General features: G+C 53.7%; 1 protein-coding gene across 3 annotated transcripts in view; it reads right to left on the bottom strand.

Moving 5' to 3' along the window:
- Positions 1 to 14,241: 14,241 nt before the first annotated feature.
- LMO1 (LIM domain only 1) overlaps positions 14,242 to 27,262 on the bottom strand; it is a 55,112-nt gene continuing 42,091 nt past the window's right edge. For all 3 annotated transcript variants that reach the window (XM_066360575.1, XM_066360573.1, XM_066360574.1), the window contains 3 exons: positions 19,056 to 19,269; positions 16,120 to 16,245; positions 14,242 to 14,612 (listed from right to left, as the gene is read on the bottom strand). In XM_066360575.1, coding sequence (XP_066216672.1) covers positions 14,507 to 14,612; positions 16,120 to 16,245; positions 19,056 to 19,261 — 438 coding nt within the window. In that variant the 5' untranslated portion in view covers positions 19,262 to 19,269 and the 3' untranslated portion in view covers positions 14,242 to 14,506. The remainder of the gene's footprint in view (positions 14,613 to 16,119; positions 16,246 to 19,055; positions 19,270 to 27,262) is intronic.

Raw genomic sequence — 27,262 nt, 5'->3', positions numbered from 1 at the left:
AAGGCAGGAACACTGGCCACCGATGTCAATGCCCACCTCCCCATGGAAATGCCTGTCTCTGGGGAGTCGGGTGCCCTCTTGAGGAGGGCAGCAAAACTCCAGTTAAACCCGAGGGGGCCATGTTGCCCTATATAGGGCCTCTGCCCTGGCCCAGATGGAGAGGGCATCAAGAGTGTTAGCCACAGCCATTGGCTGGTTCCTCATTGACCGACTGTCCCTGTCAGCAGAAACTTGGCCAATGGCAATCAATCAGGGGGCCCGCGCTACCTTAAATACCAGCGGAGCAAACAGCCTTAGACAAAGCTGTGCCATATATCAATTACCAAGAGGCAGTGTGCTCCTCTGGGTGGAGGGAGCTGGAGCAAGCGGCCAGGGCTGCTGCCCCAGCTGATAAGGGCCCGCATTGTTCAGGGACAGCTGGCAGCCCGATAAGGGGCCTGCTCGCGGGAGATAATGGCAGTGGGCAGGCGCCTCACGGCAGTTGAGAATTTCTTGGGTCTCCAAGAAAGGTTCTATTAAGCCCACTGACCCCAATTGAATATTAATTAGCTAATTAACGGATTTATTGTTCCACACCATTTCTGGAGAGGCCATTTTTTTCGAGTGCCATTATTTTTGTAAATGATTTTTTGCATTGTGCATAATTGAATCTTTGCAGCTGCCAGCATCTTCTGCATGATTTGGCAAAAAAAAAAGGAAGCAGAAGCACTTAGGGTTCCCCCCTCTCTGAACAAATGTTTCCAGCCCCTCCTGCTAGCGCTGGAGCAAGGGGGAGGCAGGGCTGGCTCTGTTTCACAGGTTTATTTTTTAAGCTGCACTGGAAGCCTGTGCTCCTTTCTCCTTCCTTTCGCAGGCAGCGAGGGCCGAGCACTCCGGGCGGTCCTGCACTGCGCCTTTGTCTGGCTGTCTTCAAACTGGCCAGACTTAGCTTTTCTCAGCCCAAACTCCATAAAGCATTGTGCTTTACATGAGGGGGTGGAGAGAGGGAACAGGGCCGGAGCTCTTCCCACCCAAAGCTCCCAGGGAAGGGATGCCAGCTCCGACCAGCGGGGCAGCACCCCCTGTGGGTACCCCAGCCTAACCTGCATTAGCTGGAGCCTACCTTGGGTCTGGTTGCTCTGGGGAAACCCATCCCCAGCTGGCACCTCTTTGCTGCTCTTTAATACGTCTTTGCTCCAAATTCCACGTCAGGGCTGCCTGACTCCCTGGAGCTGGCAACTGCCCATAATAAGTTGACCCAGACAGTCTCACAGGCAAATGACTGATTGAATCAAACCCCCTTCTCAGCAGAGTGTCTAGAATGGTGGAGGGAGGGGTGTGAGCGGCTAAAAAATATTGTCAGATGGCTCTGAGGAGCCCCCTTGGACCTCTCAGCCCCCTCAGCATCGTCAGTGAAGCTGGGGGCAGGCTCAGGCTTCAGGAATATTAGTCAGAGCCCCCTGGTGGGCGGATCTAAAGAAAGTTTGTGTTCAGGACATGCCCCTGGCCACCAGGGGCCTCGGAGCTTTATTGGCATTTTTTATTAAGCCACCTTGCCTTGCCCTCGCCCCCATCCCTATCCTGCTGCTTGTGCTCAGAAAGATGAATTTTGAAGGCTTTTCTGAGCAGAGATGAGGCAGGAACGAGGTCCTGGCCAGGACCATGCCATCTGCCCATTTCCTTTGCTCTGGACTGAAATAAAGCCCCAGCGGTCAGACTGACACGAGTATCCTCACCAGCAGCAATAGTGGAATGGGCCTCAAGAGTCTAACTAAGAACTGGGGATGGCTCTTAGAGTCGGGGAGGGGTCCTACAGGCTCTGTGCGAACACCTGCAGGGCTGGGGAGCTCACGACCACTGAGACATCTCCAATAATGAAGAGGGTTGTCCTTATGTAGAGCCTGCTGCTCTAGGATCCCCCCTCCCCCAGAGCCTCTCTCTCCCCATAACAGTTACTCAGTTAATAGCAGTCATAATCATAATAGCGCCTAATGCTAACTGAGGCACCACTATGCGCCACACACTCCTGGGCACCTGTAATGCCAATAACCCTGTGAGGTAGGTGGGATTCTGAGACACAGACATGTGATGTGACCTTGGCAAGGTCACCGATGAAAGCAAGAGCCCCGGACACCAACTGCGCTCTGCTAGGCCCGAGCCCCCACTTTGCCCACTCGCCTCCGCAGTCAGAAATACCATGGCCCCGAGCTGCCTTTCTTCAGGGTAAACAAGCTGTTTCCACAGATGCTCCTTGTTAACAAGATCTTCCTTCTCTGTGGTCCTGGACCTTCTTCCTGAAGTTCAAAGCCCAGAGGTAGTCTGGCCAGGAGAGAGCAGAGTGAGCTACCACCTTCCACATTTCAGACACTATACTCTGTTAATGCAGGCTGATTGGGCATATTAGCAAGGGCCACACCCCTTGACAACACCTTCATCCCCTCCGAGGTTCAGACTCATTGTTTTTGAAAAGTAGCCAAAAAGACCAGACTTGAAAAATAAAGACCTCAGAAGTAGGGTTGGCCCCAAGAATGTACTACCAGCAGTTGGATGAAGCCATAGAGGACACAGGTGTTTCTGTTCCTCCACTCTGCCCTCCTTGGTGTCAGCCACACTTTAAGGATGCTATCCTTTGTGGTCATAATATACTTCCAATAGCAAAAGGGGCTACCTGCTTCCTTATTCATAGACAAAAAGAAAGGCAGAAAACCTCTCCTCCAGTCAGAGAATTTAAGTCCTTAGTTTGATCAGGACAATGTGGATACCTATTCACTCTGGGCCAATAACAAGTACCAGGCACACACCCTTTTGATTTAGCCCGATTATCTGTGGATGGAGGTTGGGAGTCAAGCCAATGTCTACCGCGCAGTGTGTCGCAGTTGGATGCTCCCTTGTTCCTGTGTGAGAGGAAGAAGTTCATACTTTGGCTCTAGTTCAATCTCTCAATCAGACATGCATTGCTTCCTTCTCGATTTACCTTAGAGAAATTCACCACTACAGCAAATCTTCTCACCAGAGGAGTGCATATTCCTCCTAGCATTTTGGTTTTTATTCCTCTCTGATAACGTGGCGTGGAATGATTACGCTAAGAAAATGTTTGACCTCCGTTGGACCCTGCTTTCACAGGAGCCTCCATTCACAGAAAATGCCCTACCAGAGTTATTTGGGATATTGGCATTCTTTCTTCATTTCTCTGCAAGCCCCAAATGTCCACCCTGGTAATGGGAGTCAGAAGAGGAGGCCACAGTCCATTCCCCAATCTTGCCTGTTTGCCGGATGTGGACACCTTTCCTTCCACCATTTTATCCTCTGTGCTTGGAGAAGCCCTAGCCGCAGGGTGTGGGAGAAAGTCCTGGGGGGGGGGGGGAGATCCGGGAGGCCGGGCTTTCTGAAAAGGGAAACGGCAGAGCTTGCAAGTGGTGGCGGCGGTGGCAGGGGGAACATTTCACCCTTGCATCCCCAGGAGGGTTCTTGTGTACGTTTTTTGAGTGGATATAAAAATAAAAAAGCGCAGCAGGGGCTCATGAAGAGCAAGCCAGGCAAAACTCATTTCTCACCTGGGCAATTGAAACCACAGGTGTCCCCACCCCCGGTGTCTGCTCCCTCTGATTCACCCTGCAGGTCACCCCAGAGTGAGCTTTCAGAGTGCAGATCTGATCACGTCCTTGTTCTGCTTACAAAGCTCTGACATTTTCCTGTTGTCTCGAGGATAAAGGCCCATATCCCCAGCCCAGCATGGGAGCCACTCTCCCCCAGGGCCTCCGTGCACCGTGCTGCAAGCACACCGAGTTCGGGGCCACCCTCCACCGAGCCCCACTCTCTCCCACTTCGGGGCCTTTGCCCACTACCTCCTTTGTTTCGTGGTGGAAGGATTCTTTCCTCAGAAACTTTCCTGTCCCCCAGGCTAAGCTAGTCACCTTCTCTCCCTTCTATCTGACACTATGTTGGACACCGATCACACTGAGTAATGACTTTTTTACAGGCTGGCTCCTGACTCCCCTCACTTCTGTGAGAGCTTCTGAGGGCAGGGACTTTGCATAGTTTCTTTTGCATCTCCGTTGCCTCACACTGACTTAGACATGCTGCATCCTTTGGGTAGATAGAAAAGAAGATGGACAAAGGAAAGGAAGGAATGAGGAGAAGCAGGGGGGATGAATGAAACCAACCTCACTTTCTTCTGTCTGGCCCAATCAGGGATGCTCTGCAATGTCTGGACTTCTGACCCATTCTTTCATACCTTCCTCCAGGGCTGTGATGGCAAACTGTGACTGACATGGTGCGACCCAACTGTTTGAGGAACTGCCCCCAAACAGCACCAAATAGTGGTAGCCTGACAGGAGATGCCACGTGACCAGCCGCAGAGCTTTGCCCTAGGCCCGTACCACTTTTAATTTTTAGCCAAGAGATAGGTCTCATCTCTTCATATCAACAGTAATATTACTCCTTGGCAGAGACCATGTGTTAAAACATCTTCCCACTGCGCTGAACTCTGTTACCTGCTCAACCCTCTGGTCTATCAGGCTTCGGAGTCTTCCCCAGTTAAAGGCACTCCCTTACCCCAATCACGTGCCTGGTTCCAAAAGACGGAGCCCACGCAGTATCTCTGGAACTGCGCCCCTTTACCTGCGGACTCCTTCCCGACAAGCACGCCTTGGCAGGCCCCGCCCCTAGCACACCTGGCTGCCTGCTCCTCCGGAGCTTCCCAAGCCCAGTCCCACATATAGGCTTTTCCCGCTTGCTTTCATCTCAGCCTGCCATGTTCTTTGTCTATGTCTCCACCCAGATAAATCCTAGAACCCGCACAGACAAGCCCATTCCGCTGGGTGGGCCCCAACCCAGCCCACGCAAACCCCTCTCCCTGGGTCCTCCTACTCCACTGCAGGCTGTTGCTCTGCCCTTCCTAAGCAGAGCTTTCGTAAGTGTTGCTCAGTGAGTTTCTCTGTGTGCAGGAAAGGACATATCCATGGATTTGTGACTTAGGGAACAGAAGACCTGTGTGTCCTGCTGGTGTGTCACCTCCTGCTCAGGGACTTGTGTGTCACAACCTGCTCAGTGACAGCTCTCTGTTGCCTCCTACATAGAGGCTGAAGCTCTCCTGCTCAGCCCCTTCCCACTTCTTGTCCCCCACCTCAACTTCAAACCCATCCCATTTCCCAATGCTCCCTTTTCCGTTTCTTGTAGTCAAGATTCCAGACTTCTCCCTATACCTGTCAGGCCTCCCCTCAAGAGAACAGACCACCCATGGGGAAAGAGGGTCCTGGATATCTTCCCTCCAAAGTTCTTTTTCAGGCCCAAAGGCATTATCTTGCTGGACTAAAGGGCAGGGCTGCTGGTGAGCAGTGGGGGCAGGTGGAAATGTGAGCATTCCCTGAGGGAATAAAGGCAACCACAAGAGTAGTGGGGTCTGGTCGCCACCCTGTTGGGGTCAGGAGCCTCGAACCTACATCTCCTGTGGGATTCCGGAATCTGTGCCCCGTCTTCTGCATGAGGTTTTTATCCTTGCCTGCCTCCCTGAACAAATCAGAAAGCAAAACCTGAAAGGCGTACAGGACTGGGAGGGTGTAGGAAGGGGAACTAGGAATATGATGCTTCCAATGTGCTGCTGGTGGTATGGGTCACCGGAGACAAAGCCAGCAGTGGAAGGTCAAGTCTGAGCCCTACGTAGACTGAGGAGGGCCCCAGGCTCCCCTGCAGATGCAGTGGGGTCCCACCCAGGATAGATCATGCCACTTTTATATTCCCACTCTAACCGGGCCTGGTTATGAGCTAAACCATAGGCATCTACTACTGGTGGGGCTGGGAAGAGAGCATACGTCAAATGTCTCAAGGGCTCCCAGAATGTGGGTGAGAGAGAGACCTCATGGATTATGTAGCAAATTCCCTAAGGACTAGATGGGAACAGAGCAAGATGGAGTCAGTAGCCCAAGTTGAGGCCTTACATTTAAGCTTTAAAAAAATAATATCAAGGCGTCCCCTCTGTGATTTAAAATAAATGTAGTATTTAAAGTGCAAAATAAACTCTTTTGAAATAGAACAAACATACATATATGCTGAAATTAAGATTGCCCCATTTTAGATAGTTTGGTTTCTTTGGTTTTCCCACCGTGTGGGTTCCTGACAGGAGACACAAGGGAAGGGTCACAGTGGTCACAATGAAGGGCAGTGTTGGCATCATTTCCCAGAGTCAGAGGGGCCTGAGCAGGGGCCTCCTTTCACAGCATCAAGCTGCACCCGGAGGCAGCGAGCTCCAGTTTTCCAGGCAAAGGTCGCATCATAATACTTGGAGGTGCTTTCTGCCACCCCTTCCACACTAGGCACTTGATCGCTAGCCAAAGCTCCGGGGCTAGAAAATGTCAGGACCACGGATAGCTCCAGAGCCTTCTGCAGCCCGGGTCTGGTCCCCCTCCTGCAGGGTGTGTGTGTTCAAGCCTGGAGTCTGGGCAGGAAAGTTTGGCAGCTCTGAGGCCCCAGAGGGGTTAGCAGCCACCATTCAGGATGGGGATTCCTCTTCTCACTCCTTCTCAGCACCCATTCTTAGTGTTAGCCTGCCAGCCTTCCTGAACTCACTGCGACATCTCCCTGAAGGGGGACGAGCCCTGAGGCTTCCACTGCCTGGAAAAGCTCCTGTGAGGAGCCACTGCCTGCAGTAGAGTGGTGGGAGGACTAGGAGCAGGGTCCCTCTTCAGACAGAAAGTGGTGGTAATTAGCCTTAACAAAGAGGGACGGGAGGCCCATTCCACTGCAGGAAAATGGGATTTTTAAATCATTTTAAGGGCTGTGACAGTTCTCAAATGGCCTGTAGTGAAGCCTCAGAGGGTCTGGTAATTAACTCCCTTGTCTCTAATGAAAGCAGAGGGGCAGGAGAAGGGGTCACTTTAATATACACAGGGATTAGCTTCCAAATAGGCCCTAAATAAGGAGGCAGGTATAGGGGACAAGGGTGTGGACAGGCCTGGGTCAACTGGGCCCCAGGCTGTGAGGTACCCAGCCTGTGAACTTGGACAAGACAGTCCAGGGTCTCCTGAGTCCCACCGAACCGCTGCCCACCCCAACTCTACCTTGTGCAAAGTCCCCTTACTCCTTCAGGCTAGAGGTGGATGGTGGCCTCCCCAACCTGCCAGGGGCCAGGGGCTCTGCCATGGGCCAGATTCTGGAATCCACAGCCCTGCATGAAAGCCCATGATGAAGTGGAGGTGGGGAGGGAGGGCAGGAGCCAGACAAAACAACCCTTCTTTACGTTACAGGGGGCGCCTACAGAGCATGCTGTTGGCAGCAGACAGGAGCCCCTACACTGCGATGCACCGTCAAGAGCAACCCACCTTCCTTGGTCAGGAATGTCCTATGAGGCTTTAGCCTCACCCCAGAGCTCCTGCTCCCTCAGAACAGACCATCCGGGCTGAAGGTCTGGAGAAAAGGAAGAGGAAGGCTTGTCATGCCAGCCTCCACAGCTCATGGCCCTCTGGGCATCGCCAGTGCCTGCTTTTATAGCAACTCCTCTTTTTCCTAGAAAACTGGTCATGCAGAGTCTGCAGAGAAACCTACTTTCTCGGTGCGCCCTCTGTGGAGGGCAGTGATTCCAAGAGTTCAGGACAATCAGGCTAGAATCCCTAGAAGCCGTGGATCCAGCCAACTGTGCCCCAAGTTCGTGGCTCGTGGGGCAGGGAGACCGGTGATGGCAGCCAAGAACCCAAGCCCAATTTTGCAGTATTTTAAGGAATAATATTTATTAACCTGGAAACAAACAAAAAAAAGCAGCACTGAGCTGGAATCGGGTGAGCAGCGCTTTCTCTCCGTGCACTGTGCCCGAGCAGGCTCCCGGCTGGCTGAGGTCTCAGGATGCGGAGGACAGAGCCCTGGGCCAGGCTGAGGGCTCCAGTGTACCCTGGCCATCACTCCCTCTTTGGGTCTCAATTTCCCCAGAGTGAGCACATTGATGAAGATGGTTTCTAAGGGTGGGCAAGAAAAGATCATTCCTTCCCACTCTGTCTAAAGTAGGCTTCTTCCCAGCCCTCAGCGCTAGCTGTAGCTTGTTATTGGTCTGCTTATTAGTTTACTATCTGTCTCCCCCACCACGCTGTAAACTCCACATGGAGAAGGACCCTGTTTGCCTCACCCACTGGTGTTCTCATTCCTCAGCAGCCAGTATCAGCTTGGCATGGGCAGGACCTGGCTCATCTTGGCCAGCTAACTGGCAAGCTGGCTTCCTGACTGCCTGAATGGTGTGGCACTGGGGCCTGTCTCACTGGGAAAGCTCCAGCCCAGGGACTGGAAGAGCCCCCGGGGGTTGGACCACTGCTCCATCCAGGTCTGCCCCTGACTACATAATCTGTAATCCCACCCAGCACCCAGCACAGGCCACCCAGCACTCAGCGACAGGCTCGGTTAGGATGTGCAACAAGGGACAGAAGTGCCCAAGGGCCTTCCACACCCAAGGACCACGCCCTCACTGGGGGATGGGTTGTAGAGAGAAACACGGGCTTTGTCATGGGTAAAATCTACGAGATTCTTCCACTGTGGGGTTGTGTTTATGTGCCAGTTCCACATGCAAATTACCTGCATGGAATCTGGAGTCAGGTTATATTACTTACTAGAACAGGTCTTTGAGCCTCTGTTCTTCAACTGCAAAATGGGGAGGATGAGAACAAGAGCCCCTTCGGCAATGAGGACAATAGAAACAGCCCCCCCCCTTTTTTTCTGTATTTTTCTGAAGCCGGAAACGGAGAAAGACAGTCAGACAGACTCCCGCATGCGCCTGACCGGGATCCACCCGGCACGCCCACCAGGGGGCGACGCTCTGCCCACCAGGGGGCGATGCTCTGCCCCTCCGGGGCATCGCTCTGTTGCGACCAAAGCCACTCTAGCGCCTGGGGCAGAGGCCGAGGAGCCATCCCCAGCGCCCGGGCCATCTTTGCTCCAGTGGAGTCTTGGCTGCGGGAGGGAAAGAGAGAGACAGAGATGAAGGAGGGGGGGAGGGGTGGAGAAGCAGATGGGTGCTTCTCCTATGTGCCCTGGCCGGGAATCGAACCCTGGACTTCTGCACGCCAGGCCAACGCTCTACCACTGAGCAAACCGGCCAACAGCCCCCCTTTTTAGTAGAGTTATGAAAAGCCTCAAACAGGTTAGACGTGTTTTTATTTATGAAGGCCCACTTAGTTTGTCCCCCACGGGTGCCTGGGGATGGTGCCCAGACAGCAGACACCAATGCCCAGGGACAGCCTGGGGGCTGTGAGGCATGAGGCTGCCGTGGGAAGCCCAGGCCTCCTGTGGGACGGGCCCAGGCCTCAGAACCAGCAGACCCAATGCTGGTGTACAAAGTGAATGTTCCAGCAGCAACTATATGTTCTGTGTTTGCCATGAACCAGAGAATTCATGCATAAGTGCTGTACACGTGATCACTCCTCAGGTATGCTGGGCAGCCCCGAGAAGCAGGTACTAACAACACCCCCCCTGTAATGATCAGGACACTCCTCATCTGTGCAGCTGCCCAGAGGAGGAGCTATGATCCGAGCCCATGTCGTCTGGGTCCCGGGCTCCACGCCACACCATGTCACCCTGCCCTTTGCTGCCACTGCTGCTCTTACCCCACACCTTCCCTGAAGCCAAAAGATTCTTCCCAATCCTTTTGCCCTCTCTTATCTCTTTCCATCTGTCTTTCTCTCTCCTTCTCTCTGACCCTTCTCCTCCATGTCCTCTCTCTCTCTCCTTTCCTCTCTTTCCCCGCTCTCTTATTCTGTCTCATCTCTCCTGTCTCTTTATCTCAGTAAGTGCACCATCTCTGATTCCTGCTCTGTGCTAGCAGAGGGGGAGGGAGGCAGGAGAAGGGAACACTGGGTCATTCTGAGAAGCCCTCGGGACCCCCTGTGGGAGAACTCCCATCATTCTCCAGGGGGTATTATGCAGGAAGACCCATTAAAATAGGAGGTTAGGCCCAGGAACTGCTCAGCCCCTTATCACCGTCAGACTCTGCAAGACAAAGCTGCACTTGCGAGAACTGTAGGAAACCCCAGGCTCAGCAGGGCTCCCGCTGTGGTCACAGAGCAGACTCAGGAGGCAAGGGTCCCAAATCAGGCGACAGCAGCAACCCCTGCACCGCTCCTCTCTGGAACCTGCTTGTGCCCCTGGAGAAGGCAGGGGGTCAAGGAAGTGTAGACCCCACCCCAGGTGCCACCGGCAACCAAAGGCTCCTGAGCCCCTGAGGGCTCACCGTTTCCTTGGAAAGGCCACATGCTGTACAAAACCCAACGTCAGTGGACTAGTCTGGGCACTAGGCTGTTTCTCTTGGGCTCAGAGAATGTAAGCTCAGAGAATCAGGGCCCAGGCGGTGCCTACAGCAGTTTCACAGTAAAGGACCTCTTGCCTCTCTGCCCCATACCCCTGACGGATACTCTGAGCAGAAATGGCGTTCCCCTTACTAGATGTGGCCCCGAGCCCCTAGAGAGGGTCATGAAGGTCTAATCCAGGTGCAAGGAGCCCAGCAAGGATGTTCCCAGCTCCAAGAAGAGGGTGCAGGTGGTGAGAGGGTGAGAGGGAGGAAACTTACAATGGGAGCACGGGACCCCGCTCTGAGGGGCATGGTGAGTGCTGAAGACCCCTGGGGCCTAGGGTAGGGGTCAACATGGTGGCAGGGGCAGGGTGGCGCTAAGATGGGGCAGACTCATGGTCGGAGGGGCTGTTACAGGGTAACAAAAAAGGCACCAACTGGAGAGAGCTCAAAAACAGTCCACCCTGGAGGTACCACGAGTCCGAGAGACCTGTGACACCCTCCACCTCATGTCTGGGGGAGGGGACAGGAGGCTCCCACCCTTGCTGGGATAAGGTGGCATGAAAATCTGCCCCAGGGTCCAGGGGCAGAGATGAGGTTCTGATGAGCTCCTTTCTGGGTTTTGGCTAGCGCATGTGCGCACACGCATGCATGTATGTGTTTGGTTTATCGGATTATTTTCTCATGATAAACAAGGCTTGTCCAAGTTCTTTTTTTTTGGATTTTTCCTGGATCAACTCATCTTCATGTCAGCCTATTTTTACCCCTTCATTTTTAGGCAATTATAGTTTTAGAGGTAATACATAGCTAAATAACAATTGACAGACTGACAGCATTCTCTCAGGGAAATTTTCACCCAGGGTGATGCAGTCACAGAGTCTGAAGCATCTTTCCTGAACCCGCCCTCACTTGGTGGCGGCGTTCCCAGATGGGTGGGGCTCGGGACCACTCAGCCCCAGGTTCAGTTAGCCTGGCCGTAGCTACCTCGGACACCCCGAAGAGAAAGAGCAGTTGTCTCCATGTACAGGTGAGATTTCCCAGGTGAGAATTTCATGTGGGTTTTGTCCATAGCCCCTGTGTGTAGGGCCTGGTTTCTGGGACTGGGCCCAGGAGAAGAGAGGACCCATGTGAGATTTCACACTGGGCCCTGCAGCAGCAGCAAGATTAGAATCAAACTTCTTTCCAAGCACAGACTATGCGGTCCAGCTTCAGTCCATGGAGTGGGGGCATAAACAGGTATCATATTCCATGGGTCTCAGACCTCCAGTTAGGGCATCTCTGACATCAGGTCCTCAAGGGAGGTAGGAGGGGAGATAGGGTTCCATGGGCTGGTTGTGGAGAAACGGAACTGTGTACAGCTACAGGACAAGGCTCGTCCACATGCCCACCACCCACACACCCCAGACTGGGGATAGAGCTGTTGCAGCCTCTAATCATTCCTATGCAGTGCTCTCTTGCTCCCCTGTACCCCAATCCTCTGGTGGTCTGCAGGCCAGGACTGTTCATGTCCTATAGTTAACCAAATTTCTCCTATGCAGAGGCTGGGGGCAGGGAGTAGGCTTTTCCGGGGTCCCCCCTGGGGGTTGTAAAGCTTCCAGGTGTACAGCCCCAGGCCTCCAGTAACCATTCCAACTCTACTGCAGTTACCCGGCTACATACAGAGAGAGCTTGGCCTCCCCCCTGGTGGCTCTATACCTGCACAGGCAAGGCCTGCATGGGCCCTTGTTGGGGACAGCTCTGGACTGCTATGAGGCTTCCTGGCTGAAGGGTCTTCTACTTAGGACGTCAGGATGGTGACCCCTGCTCATGTCGGCACAGCACCTTACAGTGTAGCTCTCGGCCTCGTGGCCGCCCTGGGACATAGACCGTCCCCATTTCTGGGATGAGGACGATGAAACAGCGGTAAGTGGGACCATGATGCTGGACCTGGCACGCTCTGGGCTGTGTTGAGCTGAGACCCCCCAGGAAGCCCTAAGGCGGACAGAGTAGGGCTGGGGTCCTTTTCAAAGGCCAGTTCTCCTCTTGGGGGCTTTCAAAGCCTGGCTGCCTGACTTTGAGTCTATCTCGTTGTGAGTGAATTAACTGTTGTGCAACCCAGAGTGGTGAGACAAGTTAATTACATAATTACTACAAAATGACACGTTATTTCATGGCTGCAATATGGTAACTCTGTTGGAAACAATTGTAATTGCTCAGAAACTGCATTCGGGTGGCTCTGTTATCTCTCCATAACCATGTAATTAACTTGTGTTACTACTTTATCTGCAGCTAACTCTGTAGTTAGTAGTCAGGAACCTTGGGGTAGGCATGGCCATCCAAGACCTAAGGGTCTGGACTTGGGGGCTCTGCTACAATCCAGGAAAAGAACTTGCCTTTTCATGTTGAGCAAGGAAAAGTCATTACGGACTCCAGCCCTCAAACTCATTTGCAATCTCATATACGTACAGACAGCTCCCGGTTTTCATCAGACTCACATCACACAAAAATAGCCACAGCAGCCAGGCCAACGGGCTCACTGCCTCTTTCCTCTCTCACACACACGGATACAGTTCCTTCATGGGAAGGGGAGGCCCCAAAGTTGAGAACTCCTACCCCAGATCATTGGACCTACCGATCCCTTCCCATGGATTAGGCCACAGACCACCCAACCAAAACGGAGAGACTGAGAGGCCCAGCCTCTTCCAAGCGCCCATAGAGCCCAGCCACCCTCCCACTTCACTCAGAAGGAAGGAGCAGGCCAGGGGACAGGGTGACATGAGGTCCCAGCCCCCCACCCCCAAGCAGCCAGTTCCCTGCCCAGGATCAGGCGGAGCTTGAAGCAGGGGGCTGGCTTCATCAGCTCCAGGCGCTGTTTTGTGGCCAGGATGAAAACAGTCCCTGGGGATGAAGAAGCAAGAGGCCTGATGGTAGGGGGGGGCCTGTCCAAGCTTTGGACCCAAGGAGCCTCCCCCCTCTTTTTTTAGTTCTAGGCCCTGTGCTTGGTGCTGTGGCTGCAGCCAAGACTAGGCATCACTCCCGTTGCTCTGGGTCAGCCTGGCTCAGCCAATGGACAGAAAACATGCTGGGTGTCTGCCTCCCTGGCTATCTTCTGGTCTGTCCCTGCCTATTTCTGCCTATGCACCCATCTACTGTCTGTCCATCTGTCCTGCATGCCAGCACCTGGATCTGACTGTGCGTCCACTGGCTGTTCTGTCTCCGACTCTCCAGAGTCGTCACAAGTGGTCCTGTGTCCACTGGAGGGACCTGGCCCGCTCCGGGCAGGGTTCTTCCTCACCACGACATGCTCTGTTTGTTCTCCTGGATGTCTCTCTCCTCTTCAAGGGCACGGACTGTGTCCGATTCATGATTCATCCTTGGGTCTGGTGCTTACAGCGTGGGGCCGAGACAGAGTGGATTAAGGTTTGCTGATTGAATGAATGAAAGCAAGCTTCCAGCCTCCTGGGCTGAGTGACAGGGGAACAGGATTGTTCTAAGTCGCCCAACAAAGCAGAAAGCTGGGCCCCAGGTCAGGCTCAAACTGCAGGGAGGAGAGAGCAAATGCTGTCCATTATCCTGAAAGCAAAGAGCGGTTTCAGGATGGTACTCCCGTGGTAGGGAGCTCAGGATTTGCAGGATTTGGGGTCCTACCGTGGAGGAGGTCAGAGCTAGGTAACTGTCTGGGCAGACAGAGGACGTCTCAGTGATTGGATATAACAGGAACCCAGGGAAGGGAGGCTTTCATCTTGCCTCTCTTCATCTTGGGGGGCCTTCTCAGAATCAGGGTATACGCTCTACTAGGGGAAGGAAAGTGCACCCCAATGCCCATCTCTGGCTCCGGAGTGCTGGGGTTGTCCCCTTCCCTCCAGCTTCCTCCACCGACAGCCCACCCAGAGAGCCCCATGCCTTGCTCCACAGTGTCCCTCCAGCCCCCAACGTCCAAGGGGAGGGCCTGCCCACTCCCAAGGAGAGGGGCGGAGCCCAGGTCTGTGTCAGTCATGTGATCAACGCAAAATAACCTCCCCGGAAACATTTATAAGTTTAATCCACGCCAGTAATAAAATCGCATTACATTTCTCATAAAATAAATGTTCCCATTTATATACAGAAGACAGACTGTACAAGCCCAGCCTGGCCCCAGGAGGGGTCACACACAGACGGGCAGCGGCGGAGGGAGGGCCGTTCCTCCCACGGAAAACGGAGGAGTTCTAATGGCAGGAGAGTGGCTGGCCGGCCAGGCGGGTGGACAGGCGGGCGGACAGACAGATGGGCCTGGAGGCCAGGCGCGGGGCATTACTGAACCTGTGAGTCAAAGGTGCCATTGAGCTGCCCCTCCTCATAGTCCATCTGACACAAGATCATGTTGTTCTTCAGGAAGAATTTGTCTCCCACACAAAATCTGGAAAATCCAAGCAGGAGAGAGAGGACATGGAGGGGTCCCAGTGGGTGGTGGGGGCTCCAGACAGTGCCCGGCCTGGCTGACAGGTGGACATGTAGGATATGAGGTCCTGGGGGGGGGGCTTGCTTCTTGAACTTTCCAGAGGGGATCCCCAAAAGTCCCTGTATCAGCCCAACCCTCTGCCAGGCCCTGCAGCCTAGGGTATAGGACAGCCAGGACCACAGGCCTTCCACATGGGGTTAGTGGGGTAATGCAGGAATAACCTACCCCTATCCCAGAGAGAGAGAAAGAGAGAGAAGGAAAAAAAAAAAAACAATAGGAAAGATCCAGAGAAGAAAGAAGTAGAGATGAAAGGAAGAAAGAATTAATGGTAGATTTTTCCATCCTCCTGTCTCCTCCTCAACTTAAGAGGATGTCTCAGTGAAGGGGACTTCCTCTCAACGGAATCTGTGGGTTTCTTGGAGCATCCTTTCAGGAAGAGGTGACTGTCCCACCATTTTCCCACTTAACAAAGAAGGCCCTGCTTTGCCCTCCCTCCACCCAATCTTCCTGAAGTACTTGAGGATTCGGTCCTTCCCTCACAGATGTCCCCAGAGTGGCAGAGCCTTTAGTGGGACCCCAGGGTCACAGGCCTAGTCCCCTCAGATCCATGTCCAACCACCAGGTGGCACTCTAACTTCACGGAGCAGTGGGTCTGGCCAGAGCCCCAGACAGACCAGTGTTCTTCGCAGGTCTCTCTGGACCATGTCCTCTGGGAATTATTTGTATAAGCTCCTTCCTGATATGCAGGCTCCTGAGAAAAGGACTTGCCTTGGGAGGTGAGGCTCCCAGCCAGGAGGGCTCTGGCTACACGTGTCCCTGGGGCGTCCCACAGGGCTGGGGAACTGATCAGGGGCCAAAAACCAGAAAGGAGGCTGGGCTGGAACCAGAATAATCTCAGGAGAGAGGTCAGCAACGAGATGCTGTTTCCTAAAGGGATTTTGCCTTCCAGGCCTGGGAGCCCCTTCTCACTAGCACATACATGCACAGAGCACACACACAAGGGCGCAGGGCACCCATACAGAACCCTTGTATATGCACATTTAAAATAGATCTTTTCCTGCACATGCCTACTTACTATGCACACAGAGCATACACGTACATACATTTCTATATGGACACCTTGAAACATGTACACATTCTATCATGTGCACACACTCTGAACATGGACATGTAAAAACACATGTACGCATGACACTGTGCCTACACAGAAAGCTCATGCATGCTTCCATCCATTACATTCACACAGAGCTGTGCCCCACAAACATGTACACATAGTATTGGAGCACGCACACTAGACTACAGGGTTTAGGTACACACAAAACAAACACGTGTACACAGGTGTTCAGGACAGCATGCACATGCAGCCACGTGCTACATGCAGGACTCCACAGTACTTCTGGTCTGCCACAGGGGAGTTGGCTGGAGCCGAGCAGTATGTTGGTTCTGCTGCCAGTCTAGCCCTCACCTCTGGTTGCACAGCTGGCAGGCGAAGCAGTCGAGGTGATACACGTTGTCCCGGGCCCGCATCACCATCTCGAAGGCTGGGATCAGCTTGCTGCAGGCAGCGCAGTTTCCCGTTGTGCCAAAGAGCCTGCAGGGAAGGGTGCAGAGGGCTCAGGAGCCAGCCAGGGAGCCTGAGAGAGGGTGGCAGGGGCATCGCCTCCACCCACGACCCCTCCTGTCTCCCTAAATTTTACCAAACCATCAGGTGTCAGAGAAATTGGCACGTCAACCCAGGGAGGGGTGTGTGTGTAGGGGCTCAGGAGCTGGCTGCCACTGCCCATCCCTGGGCTGGGTGGACAAGGCCTCCTCCCAGGTTCCCACTGGAGTCCCTCGAGCCCCTGGGGCCGCCAGAATTCTGGGCTGGACCTTGAGCCGGCTGCAGATTCACACAAGCCAGGATTTAGAGGCAGCTGGCCAATCCTGGGCTGCGTGTTCTCGGCAAGGCACAGAGTCTCTCACCCTCCCTATTTCAACGGTAGGACAGGGACCGCAATACAACCTTCACAGGCTTGTGAAAACTTCGTAAACTCTCAGTCACAGTTCATGGAGTAAACACCTACATGGTGTTTACTGTGTACCAGGCACTGTCCTAAGGTCTCATTTAGTCTTGACGACAACCCTACGAAGAGGTCTTTTTCAGCTACCAACTCAACTATGTGACTTGCCTAAGTCCCATTTTCCTTTCCGGACCTCAGTTCATCCTTCTTTAAAATGGGGATGCTGGACTAGATGGTCCTGTTCAAATATGTTTCTCCAACAGGACTGATGTCAAAAGGAAGTTCTAAGGATTTCTGGCACAATGTCTCTCTGAGGCAGATAACCCTTCTCTTAGCTGCTGGTTGCAAAGTGCTAGGAACAGGGACCTCATGCTCTCCCCATGAAGGCCACTCCTGGGCTGGATGTCTCAATGGTCTGAGCCAGCCAGGCTCCTCCTCCTAGCTTTTTTTTTTTTTGCACACTGGCAGAGAAAGCCCCAAGTGAGGTAAGGGGGCTAAGAGGCAGGCGGGAGGCCCCTCTAATCCCTGATTTGTCCAGTTTGAGCTCAGGCGCCTGCAGACGAGCTTGGCTCCATTATTCATCAGGCTCTGATGAAGGCAGACAAAGGCTGAGCCACAGTATCCGCCTGCCAAGAGGGGCCATTCTTGCCACCAGTCCAATGAGCAGGCTGCAGAGGGGGCAGCCTCTAGAGAGCCATTTTCTGGGGCTGAGAAGCTCAAGGAAGCCTCACCCCCAATCTGGCCCACTGGCATACCTGCCCCAAAGTCATTCCTTGGCCTCTGCCAGAACCCAGGAAAATACCTTCAGGTTCCAGTAGCTGGCAGGGCCCAGAATGCTGGTGGGTGCCTCGGCTCTGTTGACAAACCCACCCTGCCCTGTGGTCCACCCTCTCTAGGCCCTGTGGACTCATCAGATGGTCTGCTACCTCCTCTCAGCCTGGCAGGGTCAGCAGCCCAGCGATACCCTAAGCCTCCCGACGAAGGCACCCTCTCCAGGTCATCGAGGGGTGAGTCCCCAGGAGTAACCCTTCCTTAGCCTCTCCTCTGGCCTTGGCCTCTCTCTTCCAGCCTCAGCCAGGAGCACTGAGTCACAGGTCCTACTTTATTGCACCATAAAAAAAAAAATTAAAAATAAAAACCCTGCAAAAGGCAGGGTAGGCTCTTCAGAGAGGCAGGGGAGCCTTTGTTGATAAGCCCACCCCACAACATGCCCACACCTGAGCAGAGGGTGCCCCAAGAATCCCTTGCCCCGACCTATTAATTAATGAGATGGGCCTTTCTTCCCCGCAAGGCCCAGCCACCACCCAGCAGCCTGAGTGAGAGCCAAATGCAGATGCTGGGTCTCAGCCAAGGCCCTTGCTCTGTGGCCTTCTTCCAGCCTTGCTGATGTCATACATGGCCTACGGGAGGGTTAATGGGGGGAGGCAGGCTGTGGGCGAGGGTGGATTAGAGCTCTGATGAATACAAAGCAAAAAGAGTTATTCTTTTCACCAGTTCACAGAGTGGTAAACTGAGGTTCAGGGCTGGCTCAAACCCAGGTCTTTCAGCTTCAACATCGACAGTTGGCCCAGGGTCTGGCTACCTTCTGGGTTCCCCAGGCACTGGGACATCTAATCCCAGGGCACTCCTGGAAAGGTGGGGGGATCTGGGCACTGGGGAGAGGGGGGAAGGAAGACTCAGAGCAGTCAGAGCTTTCCCACCTGCTCCTGGAAGCCCCTCGGAGGCATTCCCTCCCAGGTGCGGGACAAGGTGGGTGAGAAGCACCTGACAAAGGCAGGGGCAGGGGCAGGGACAGGTTGGTGCCCTCGGGAAACTCATCTCAGTTGCCCATGGTTACAGATGCCTGCCCGGAACCTGTACTGGCCAGTGAGTCCTGGGAGTTGAGGGCATGGCCCTACCCTGGGTGGTTCCACAGCACGCATCTGGGGGCAGGACAGGGGTAGGGGCAGGACAGTCCGGGATGAGTGCACACTCAGGTTGTGCACTGCGGTGCTGGGTCTACAGCCAGGGCAGGACAGTCTGGGATGAGCGCACACTCAGGTTGTGCACTGCGGTGCTGGGTCTACAGCCAGGGCAGGACAGTCTGGGATGAGCGCACACTCAGGTTGTGCACTGCGGTGCTGGGTCTACAGCCAGGGCAGGACAGTCTGGGATGAGCGCACACTCAGGTTGTGCACTGCGGTGCTGGGTCTACAGCCAGGGCAGGACAGTCTGAGATGAGTGCACACTCAGGTTGTGCACTGCGGTGCTGGGTCTACAGCCAGGGCAGGACAGTCTGAGATGAGTGCACACTCAGGTTGTGCACTGCGGTGCTGGGTCTACAGCCAGGGCAGGGCCAGGCCGGGCCCTGCAGAGTGGGGGCTTTCTGAGCCGAAAAGCCAAGCGGCGGGAGGCGGCCCACCTCAGGTAGTCTCGGCGGCACAGGATGAGGTTGGCCTTGGTGTAGAGGGTGGAGCCCACCTCGCCCAGGCGGCAGTCACAGCAGGCACACTTGAGACAGTCCTCGTGCCAGTACTTGTCCAGGGCCTTCAGCAGGTAGCGGTCCTTGATCTTGCGGTTGCAGCCGGCACAGCCCTTCTGCTTCCCTTTGGGCTGGACAGACAGCATCGGCACGCCTGCGGACAGACAGACAAGAGACAGATGGACACAGACGGGCCCCGCAGCTCGGTGCCCTCTGAGAATGAGAGCCCACGGCTTCTCCCTGCTGCGCCTCCTGCAGGACTGAGGTTCCCGGGAGCCCTCACTGTCTCCCCAGCAATCTCCTCCCTGGCCTTGGGTCCTGTGCTTTGGGCTGCTCTCCTGCCCCATGAAGGTCCACCCAGAGTCTCCAGGCAGCGATGGGGAGCCCCACCTCTGCTCGGCTGCAGGGCACACGCCTGGCCCCAAAGCCTGGCCCACCACAGTTGTCGCACCCCGTGCCGTCCCCACCCCCTGCAGTCTGATCCACAGCAGACCTGAAGCCCTCGTCATGCCACCATGCCACTGGCTCTTTCTGCACCCTAATGATGAAATCTCATAATGGGCTTGGGATCCACTAGAACTCCCAGATCTTTTTACCACCCACCCCAAGACGTCCTCACACAGCTTGTGCATTTATCCTTTTTATGTCAGGCTACAGTCTCTTGGTTTATTCATGTAGAACCATGGAGGTATCAAGAAGAAAATAAGCTGCCCTTGTGACAGTCCCAGGAGGAGTTCTGGTGCCCCTGGCAGGTGGGTGCCAAGGCAGTGGGCCTGGCTGAGTCAGGGTGCTCCTCGGCACTACTCCCAGCTTAGTCAGACTTCCTACCTGCCCTGGCCAGAGGGAGGGGAGGCTCCTCGCCTCTGCATCCTTGCTCTTCCCTCCAGGATAAGAATCTCTGAGACACTGACCCCCTCCCAGGGCCCACAGAGCCCCTCAGTGTACAAGTGCCAAGGATGAGGGGCTGGAATGTAAGCCTGGCATTCACTGGAGGGAGGGGCAGACCTTCCATCAGGCAGTCGTGTGGGTTCCTCACAGCCCCTGCACACTCACAGCCCCTGCACACTCACAGCCCCTGCACACTCACAGCCCCTGCACACTCACAGCCCCTGCACACTCACAGCCCCTGCACACTCACAGCCCCTGCACACTCACAGCCCCTGCACACAGGCACAAGGAGTGACCACAGGGTGGGATGGTTGAGAAGGAGATGAGAACGCCTGTTGGGTGTCATCTGGAAGCCTGGACATCCACGTAGAGCCCTGAGGCTTGAGTGTGGTGAAGACTAGGCTTGGCGGGGAGAGCAGTGAGCCTCAGAGCTCCAACCTGGGGGGCGTGCAGGTGCCTGTAGGAATCTCATGAAGGTGGTGGGGTTGGGGGTGTGGCGGGGAGAGCAGTGAGCCTCAGAGCTCCAACCTGGGGGGCGTGCAGGTGCCTGTAGGAATCTCATGAAGGTGGTGGGGTTGGGGGTGTGGTGGGGAGAGCAGGGAGCCCCAGAGCTCCAATCTGGGGGGCGTGCAGGTGCCTGTAGGAATCTCATGAAGGTGGTGGGATTGGGGGTGTGGTGGGGAGAGCAGGGAGCCTCAGAGCTCCAATCTGGGGGGCGTGCAGGTGCCTGTAGGAATCTCATGAAGGTGGTGGGGTTGGGGGTGTTCTTTCCCTGACCAAGGTGTGGAGTCCGGAGGGAAAAGCCTTCCCCTTTCCTGCCTCTCTGGCTTTCCACCCAGCTCCGGAACACTGCCTTCCTCTTGGCCCATCCACTCCCCAGGGCTCTGGGCTCAGTCCCCTCCCCGGCATCCTCCTCCCCACCCACGGCCCCCAGCCTAGAGTCTGAGCTGCTTCCTTGGTGTGACCCTTCCTCAGGCTTCCGAGGAGAGGGGTGGGCCCTGGGCCCAGGGGCCCTCCAGAGCCCAGGAGCAACAGGACAGGGCGGAGGTATCAGAGGCTGCTGTGGGCTCTCTCCTTCCTCCCTGCTCCAGTCTCTGCAGGGTTCTCTGTTAGCTGGGAAGTTTGCTGCCTAATTTCCTTAACGTAGCTCGGAAGGGTAATCGGTCTTAGAGAGCGACGGGGCTCAGGATGACTGTCCTCAGAGTCCATCCAGGGAGGCCAGGAGGAGCAAAGCCACATGCTTCCTCAGATCCCCTGCCTCCGACTCTGTCTCTTCTGTCAGAGGTCAGCCCCGTCACAGCTCTGAGGAGCCCATAGAAGCAAACTGGGGACCAGGCACCCCTGAGAGCTAAGGCTCCTTTCAAGGCCTGCTCTACAGGGTGGAACCGGATGTGGTCAAATGAGGGAGGGCTAGGAAGGTCTGGAGGTCCCAAGGCGGGATTATTTTTCTCTGGGGCCTGTGAAGGGAGCACGCAGCCAGCATAGCTAGCAATTTGGGAAATCTCAGGCCAGGCCTCTAGTGCAGACCCCAGTGCTGATCTGCCCTGCTTACCGGGAAGGCAGCAGGCCTGGCTCCCTCCTAGTAGTCAAGGTTCTTCATTTGTGCTCTCACTGGTGGGGGTGGGAGGTGGGGTGGGCCTAGGGGTGGGAGGGGTGAGAGGCTGGCACATCCACCTAGCTCTGGGGATACACCTGCCCATCAGTTATACCTCAAAAAGATGGAGGAATCTCAGCACTAAGAGCACCTGCCCTCTCCATCTTCCTCTGGCTTGGATCCTGAACAGAATGTCTGGCCACTGAGCCTGCAGGGCTATGAACAACAGCCCTGGGCAGCAATCCTGTCACTGGTGGGACTTGGCACCTAGAGGGCCCAGGGAGGCCAGGAGGAGCACAGAAAAGAGCTTCCTCAGATCTCTCTCCTCCTCTCTGTGCCCAGGTTCTGTTCTTGGTAAGGCTTGGGCACCCTGCTCTAGGGTGCTGACCTCTACTTCCTGGGCCCCAGAGAACTCGTAAGAAGCCGTGTGGCTTCTGCCAGGAGTCCACCGAAACATGGAGCACCAGGGCCAGCCTGGCAGAGGAGGTCTCAGAGCACCTGGGGCCCTTGAGCTTTCTCTGCCTGAAAGGCCAAGGTCCTGGGAGAAATCTGACTTACCTCTCCCTTCTTTTTGGAGCCCCCATGCTGTTTGCGCTCACTGGGCTAGTTCAGGAGACTTGAGAACACTCCTGGAAAGGTAAGGAGGCTCTGAGGGGGCACCTATGGGTTCCTGCTCCCCAGAGGGCCCCGACTCTCCCTTCTTCCCCTGCCTCCCCAGCCCCCACCCAGCCTGCCTGTCGGGCCTGCAGACACCTCTTCCCTCTCTCCCTCCCCTGCCTGGCTCTGGGAGCTGAGCCTCAGGCCATGCACTTTCCATTAAGGAGATAGCATCCTTTTGCTGAAGTCCATTTGGGATCCATTTTAGTGTTATCTAAAAATCAAATCTACATGGTAATCCTTTTAATGTACTCCTGACTTTAGAAAAAAACAGGTTTGCGCTCCTTCAGAAAAGGTTTTAAAGCATTACCCAGTAATTACAACTCACCCATGAAAACACTGATATTTTAGAATGGATGATGCTTGCGCCTGCCCGCACACGCCCACACACGCTCGAACACACACAAGGGACCTGGCAAAATAAACCAGTTCACTCGGCCCGTGGGTCTCCCTCAAATCTCAGGGTGTAGAGGGGACATCTGTGGGGAAACAGGCCAACCCCCGACACTGCCTCTACCCTGGGCGGGCTGACCGAGGACTGAGGCAGCCTCCCTGTGTGACTCATCCAGCTGCCAGACACTTACCCTCAGCACTTTAATCTGGGAAAAAGCCAGACAGTCCAGGTGACTGGGAGGAACTGCCAGAGGTCATTCAGCTCTTTCTGCACCCTCCCTTTAACTGGAAGAGAAGCCCTCCCCTTCATAGGGACTCCCCAGGTGGTCTGCCAGCCAGACCCAAGTCCTTAGCAATTCCTGCTCACGTGTCCCAGGCCACGTTACCTTTCAGATCTGGCAGGTGTACTTCTCCAAACTGCCAAGACTGTCAGCCCCTGCTTCTACCCCCCAGTGCCCATAGCATGGCTGTGGAGCACTCCTGCCCCTCCCAGTGAGCTCCTCCAAGGACCAATCTCCTACTCAGAATGCCCACCCTACCCAGTCCTAGGTCACTCCAGGCTGCCTTGTGACTCCCTTACCTGCAGCCACTGTGGCCACCATTGGCAACCCCACAAGGCATGAGGCCCCTCCCACACACCAGCACGCCCTGCTAAGCAAGCACTATTGAATCTGTTCCCTGCAGAATCCTGGAATAACATCATGATCAGTGGTGGGATTCAAATAATTTAACTGGTTCTCTGCCCTAATGACCTTTTTAAGTATAAAGAAACGATATACCAGAGGGTAGTTTATCATTTCATGCATTTAATACTTAAATAAGAACAATAAAAGAGGTACACAAAACTAGATTATGCTATGAGAAAGTTATACCTCCAAAAGATGAAGGAATCTCAGCACTAAGAGCATCTGCCCTCTCCTGGCCGGCAATTCTGTCACTGGTGGGACTTGGCACCTAGAGGGCCCAGGGAGTCCAGGAGGAGCAAAGAAGAGAGATTCCTCAGATCTCCCTCCTCCTCTCTGTGCCCAGGTTCTTGGTAAGGCTTGGGCACCCTGCTCTAGGGTGCTGACCTCTACTTCCTGGGCCCCAGAGAACTCGTAAGAAGCCGTGTGGCTTCTGCCAGGAGTCCACCATCACCTGCCCCCCTGCTCTGTCACTTGTTTTCTTTAACTTTTTATCTTGATATAATCTCAAATTTTCATTAAAATATTAATGAAAAAATATTAAATAATACCTGACAAAAACAATAAAACTGATATCTAAGGTATTTCCATATTGCTTCTTTTTTTTTTTTTTCTGTATTTTTCTGAAGCGGGAAACGGGGAGAGACAGTCAGACAGACTCCCGCATGCGCCCGACCGGGATCCACCCGGCACGCCCACCAGGGGGCGATGCTCTGCCCCTCCGGGGCGTCGCTCTGCTGCGACCAGAGCCACTCTAGCGCCTGGGGCAGAGGCCAAGGAGCCATCCCCAGCGCCCGGGCCATCTTTGCTCCAGTGGAGCCTCGGCTGTGGGAGGGGAAGAGAGAGACAGAGAGGAAGGAAAGGGGGAGGGGTGGAGAAGCAGATGGGCGCTTCTCCTGTGTGCCCTGGCCGGGAGTCGAACCCGGGACCTCTGCACGCCAGGCCAACGCTCTACCACTGAGCCAACTGGCCAGGGCCTCCACATTGCTTCTTGATTGGCATTCTCACTTGCAATTCTTTTCACCTATGGACGGAATGAACATTACTACGGGTGCTTAGAATACGCTGTTGTGCAGAGAAACATTAAAAAAGAGTAAGGATTTGTGATTTCCACACTGGGCAGCTGCCCAGGTGCCCACCTTAGAGAGAACCCTGATTACAAATGCCATTTTAACAACTGGCTCACCGAACTCAACAAAAAATTAGGTATTGGTTCTGCCGAACCGCTGCGAACTGGCTGAATCCCACCACTGAATAACATCCTCTCCATCCTGCAGATAGATCTTGTTTGCTTCTGTCCCAGGTTCCTCACTCCACCACTGCTCCAGAAAGAATGCCTTGTCCTGCTCATCTCACTTTCCCCCAGAGGCCAGAGTCAACAGTGGGGTTGAGGCAAAGAGCACAGACCTTGAACTCAAAGAAAAGTCTACTTTTCAGTCTGGGAACTGTCCCAAGCAGCTAGAGGGCCTGGAGCAAATCCCGTCCCCTTTCTGTGAAATGGGGGCATAGCAGTCTCTTTCCACACAGACTGTGGCGAGGACAGAATACGGTTACCCATATGAAGCCACAGCGCAGAGCTTGGCGCTCAGAGGGGCCTGATGAGCAGGAACAGACAGTATTAGTAACACGCTCTCCAGGTCGCCTGCCCCCCCCCCCCCCCGCTCTGTCACTTGTTTTCTTTAACTTTTTATCTTGATATAATCTCAAACTTTCAAAAGAGTTACAAAATAGAAATTATTCCTGTATCTCCTTCACCCAGATTTCCTAAATACAAAATTTTTTATCATATTTACTTTCATCTACTTATTTATCTATCTATATATAATATTTTTTTCCTGACTCCTTTGGGAGTTGGTTTGAGAGATTAAGCCCTTATATTCTTGAATACTTTGATGTTATTTCCATAAAGCAAGGACATTCTCCTACAAGAGCATAGTACAGTTATTAGAACTGAGAAATTATCATTGACATAGTACTATTATCTAATCTAGAGACTTCCTTCAGATTTTTTTTTCAGATTTTTTTTTGACAGAGACAGAGAGAGAGTCAAAGAGAGGGATAGATAGGGACAGACAGACAGGAAGGGAGAGAGATGAGAAGCATCAATTCTTTGATACAGCACCTTAGTTGTCCATTGATTGCTTTCTCGTATGTGCCTTGACCAGGGGGCTACAGCAAAGCGAGTGAGCCGTTGCTCAAGCCAGTGACCTTTGGGTCATGTCTATGATCCCACGCTCAAGCTAGTGACCCAACACTCAAGCTGGTGAGCCCGTGCTCAAGCTGGATGAGCCCATACTCAAGGCAGCGACCTCGGGGTTTCGAACCTGGGTCCTCCATGTCCCAGTCTGATGCTCTGCACCATTGCCTGGTCAGGCTCCTTCAGATTTTGCCAGTGCTCTCAAATACTATCTTTCGTGGCAAGATAAAATTTTGGGTCACATACTGCATTCAGTTGTCAAGTTTAGTCTACTTAAATCTGGACGAATTTCTAAGATTTTGTGCTTCAAGACACTGACATTTTTGAAGAATATAGACCAGTTGTTTTTGAAATATCTTTCAATATGGGTTTATTTGACATTGTTGACTGTATGACTTTAATTCTTCTGTCCCTTGGTTTTCTTTGTTATAAAATAAGTGTGAAAATAGTACTCATCTCATAGAGTTACCATGGTGAGTAAAGCAGTTAATACATGTGTTTAGGACTAACTGGACCAGGCAGTTAAAAGTTAGCTCTGATCAGTGTCACACCACCTCATTCAGCACATGGGAAGGAATGACCTTAGTCACAACTCCATCTCAGGTCCCCAAAATAGTGATGGGCACTTTTTTGATGAGAGTAAACTGATATGAATGTGCCACTGTGGTCAAAGTTGTATAGGCACTAGCTAGAGTCCAGCAAAGGACAGTCTAGTGGTCACTACGGGTGGATGCAGGAAGAAGTCAGCCCCATCTGTCTGATAGGCTGTATAGTGTCCAGTCAAGTGGGAAGGGGTTGCTGGGGCAGCTCAGAGGGTGACAACTTGGGGCAAGTCCCTCTGGCTGCTCTGGAGCAAATCCTAGAAGCACAGGCATGGGTAGCCTTGGCATTTCTTATAATCTCTCCTTGTGACTTTGCACTGGTTCTAAACCAGGGCCCATGCAGCACAACATAGCTTCCCAGTACAGTCTGGGGCTTCCCTTTCTCATCATGTGTCCCTCCCCTCCTCTGCTGCAGGCAGGGAGCCTGGGCTGTGTGTTCCCAGGGCTATGAGCTATCTGCAGGGAGAAAAAGCTGATGGCACAATTAGCAATGCTCAACTTCTAAGCACTTGGATCACAACTGCCTTATGAGATAGGTGCCATTGTTATTCCTTTATTATTATTTAACAACAAGGAAACAGGCACAAGAAAGGTTATGACTTGCCGTAGGGGGCACAGTTAGTATGGGACAAAGTTGGAATTTGAAACCTGACAATCTGTTTGCAGAGCCCAAGCTCTGAACTCATCTGCTAGCTGCCAGCCTGTGTGTTGCTAAGCTCTGAGGTGCTACGGACCAGGCAGGGGGCATGACAAGAGATCACTCAAATATGCACAGCAGCACACAAATGCACATACATGCAATGACACACACGTACACTAGGGCCACAAGAGGCGGGACCATGTCTGAGTGGATTGCACTAGTACCCACCACAGTGCTAAATGTAGTAGCTATTCAGTGAGCTGCAGAAAATACATACTCATGCCTCCAAGCACACACAGGCTGAGTGTGCTTGTATAAATACACACACATATGCACAAGCAGTCATATACACTTTTATTGCCTTTTGGAAAACTACATTTCCAAAAAGTGAAACATAGCTCAAAATCAAGCTCTGATGTGAACAAAAGGCTTCATGCCCTGTTCTCAGTACCGCTCACCCAAGGACACGGAAGAGTGTGGGGCCGCTAGTTGT

The sequence above is a fragment of the Saccopteryx leptura genome, chromosome 1 (assembly GCF_036850995.1).
Source record: "Saccopteryx leptura isolate mSacLep1 chromosome 1, mSacLep1_pri_phased_curated, whole genome shotgun sequence".
In the NCBI taxonomy this organism is placed as follows: Eukaryota; Metazoa; Chordata; class Mammalia; order Chiroptera; family Emballonuridae; genus Saccopteryx; species Saccopteryx leptura.
This window is presented reverse-complemented; position numbering and strand designations above follow the sequence as displayed.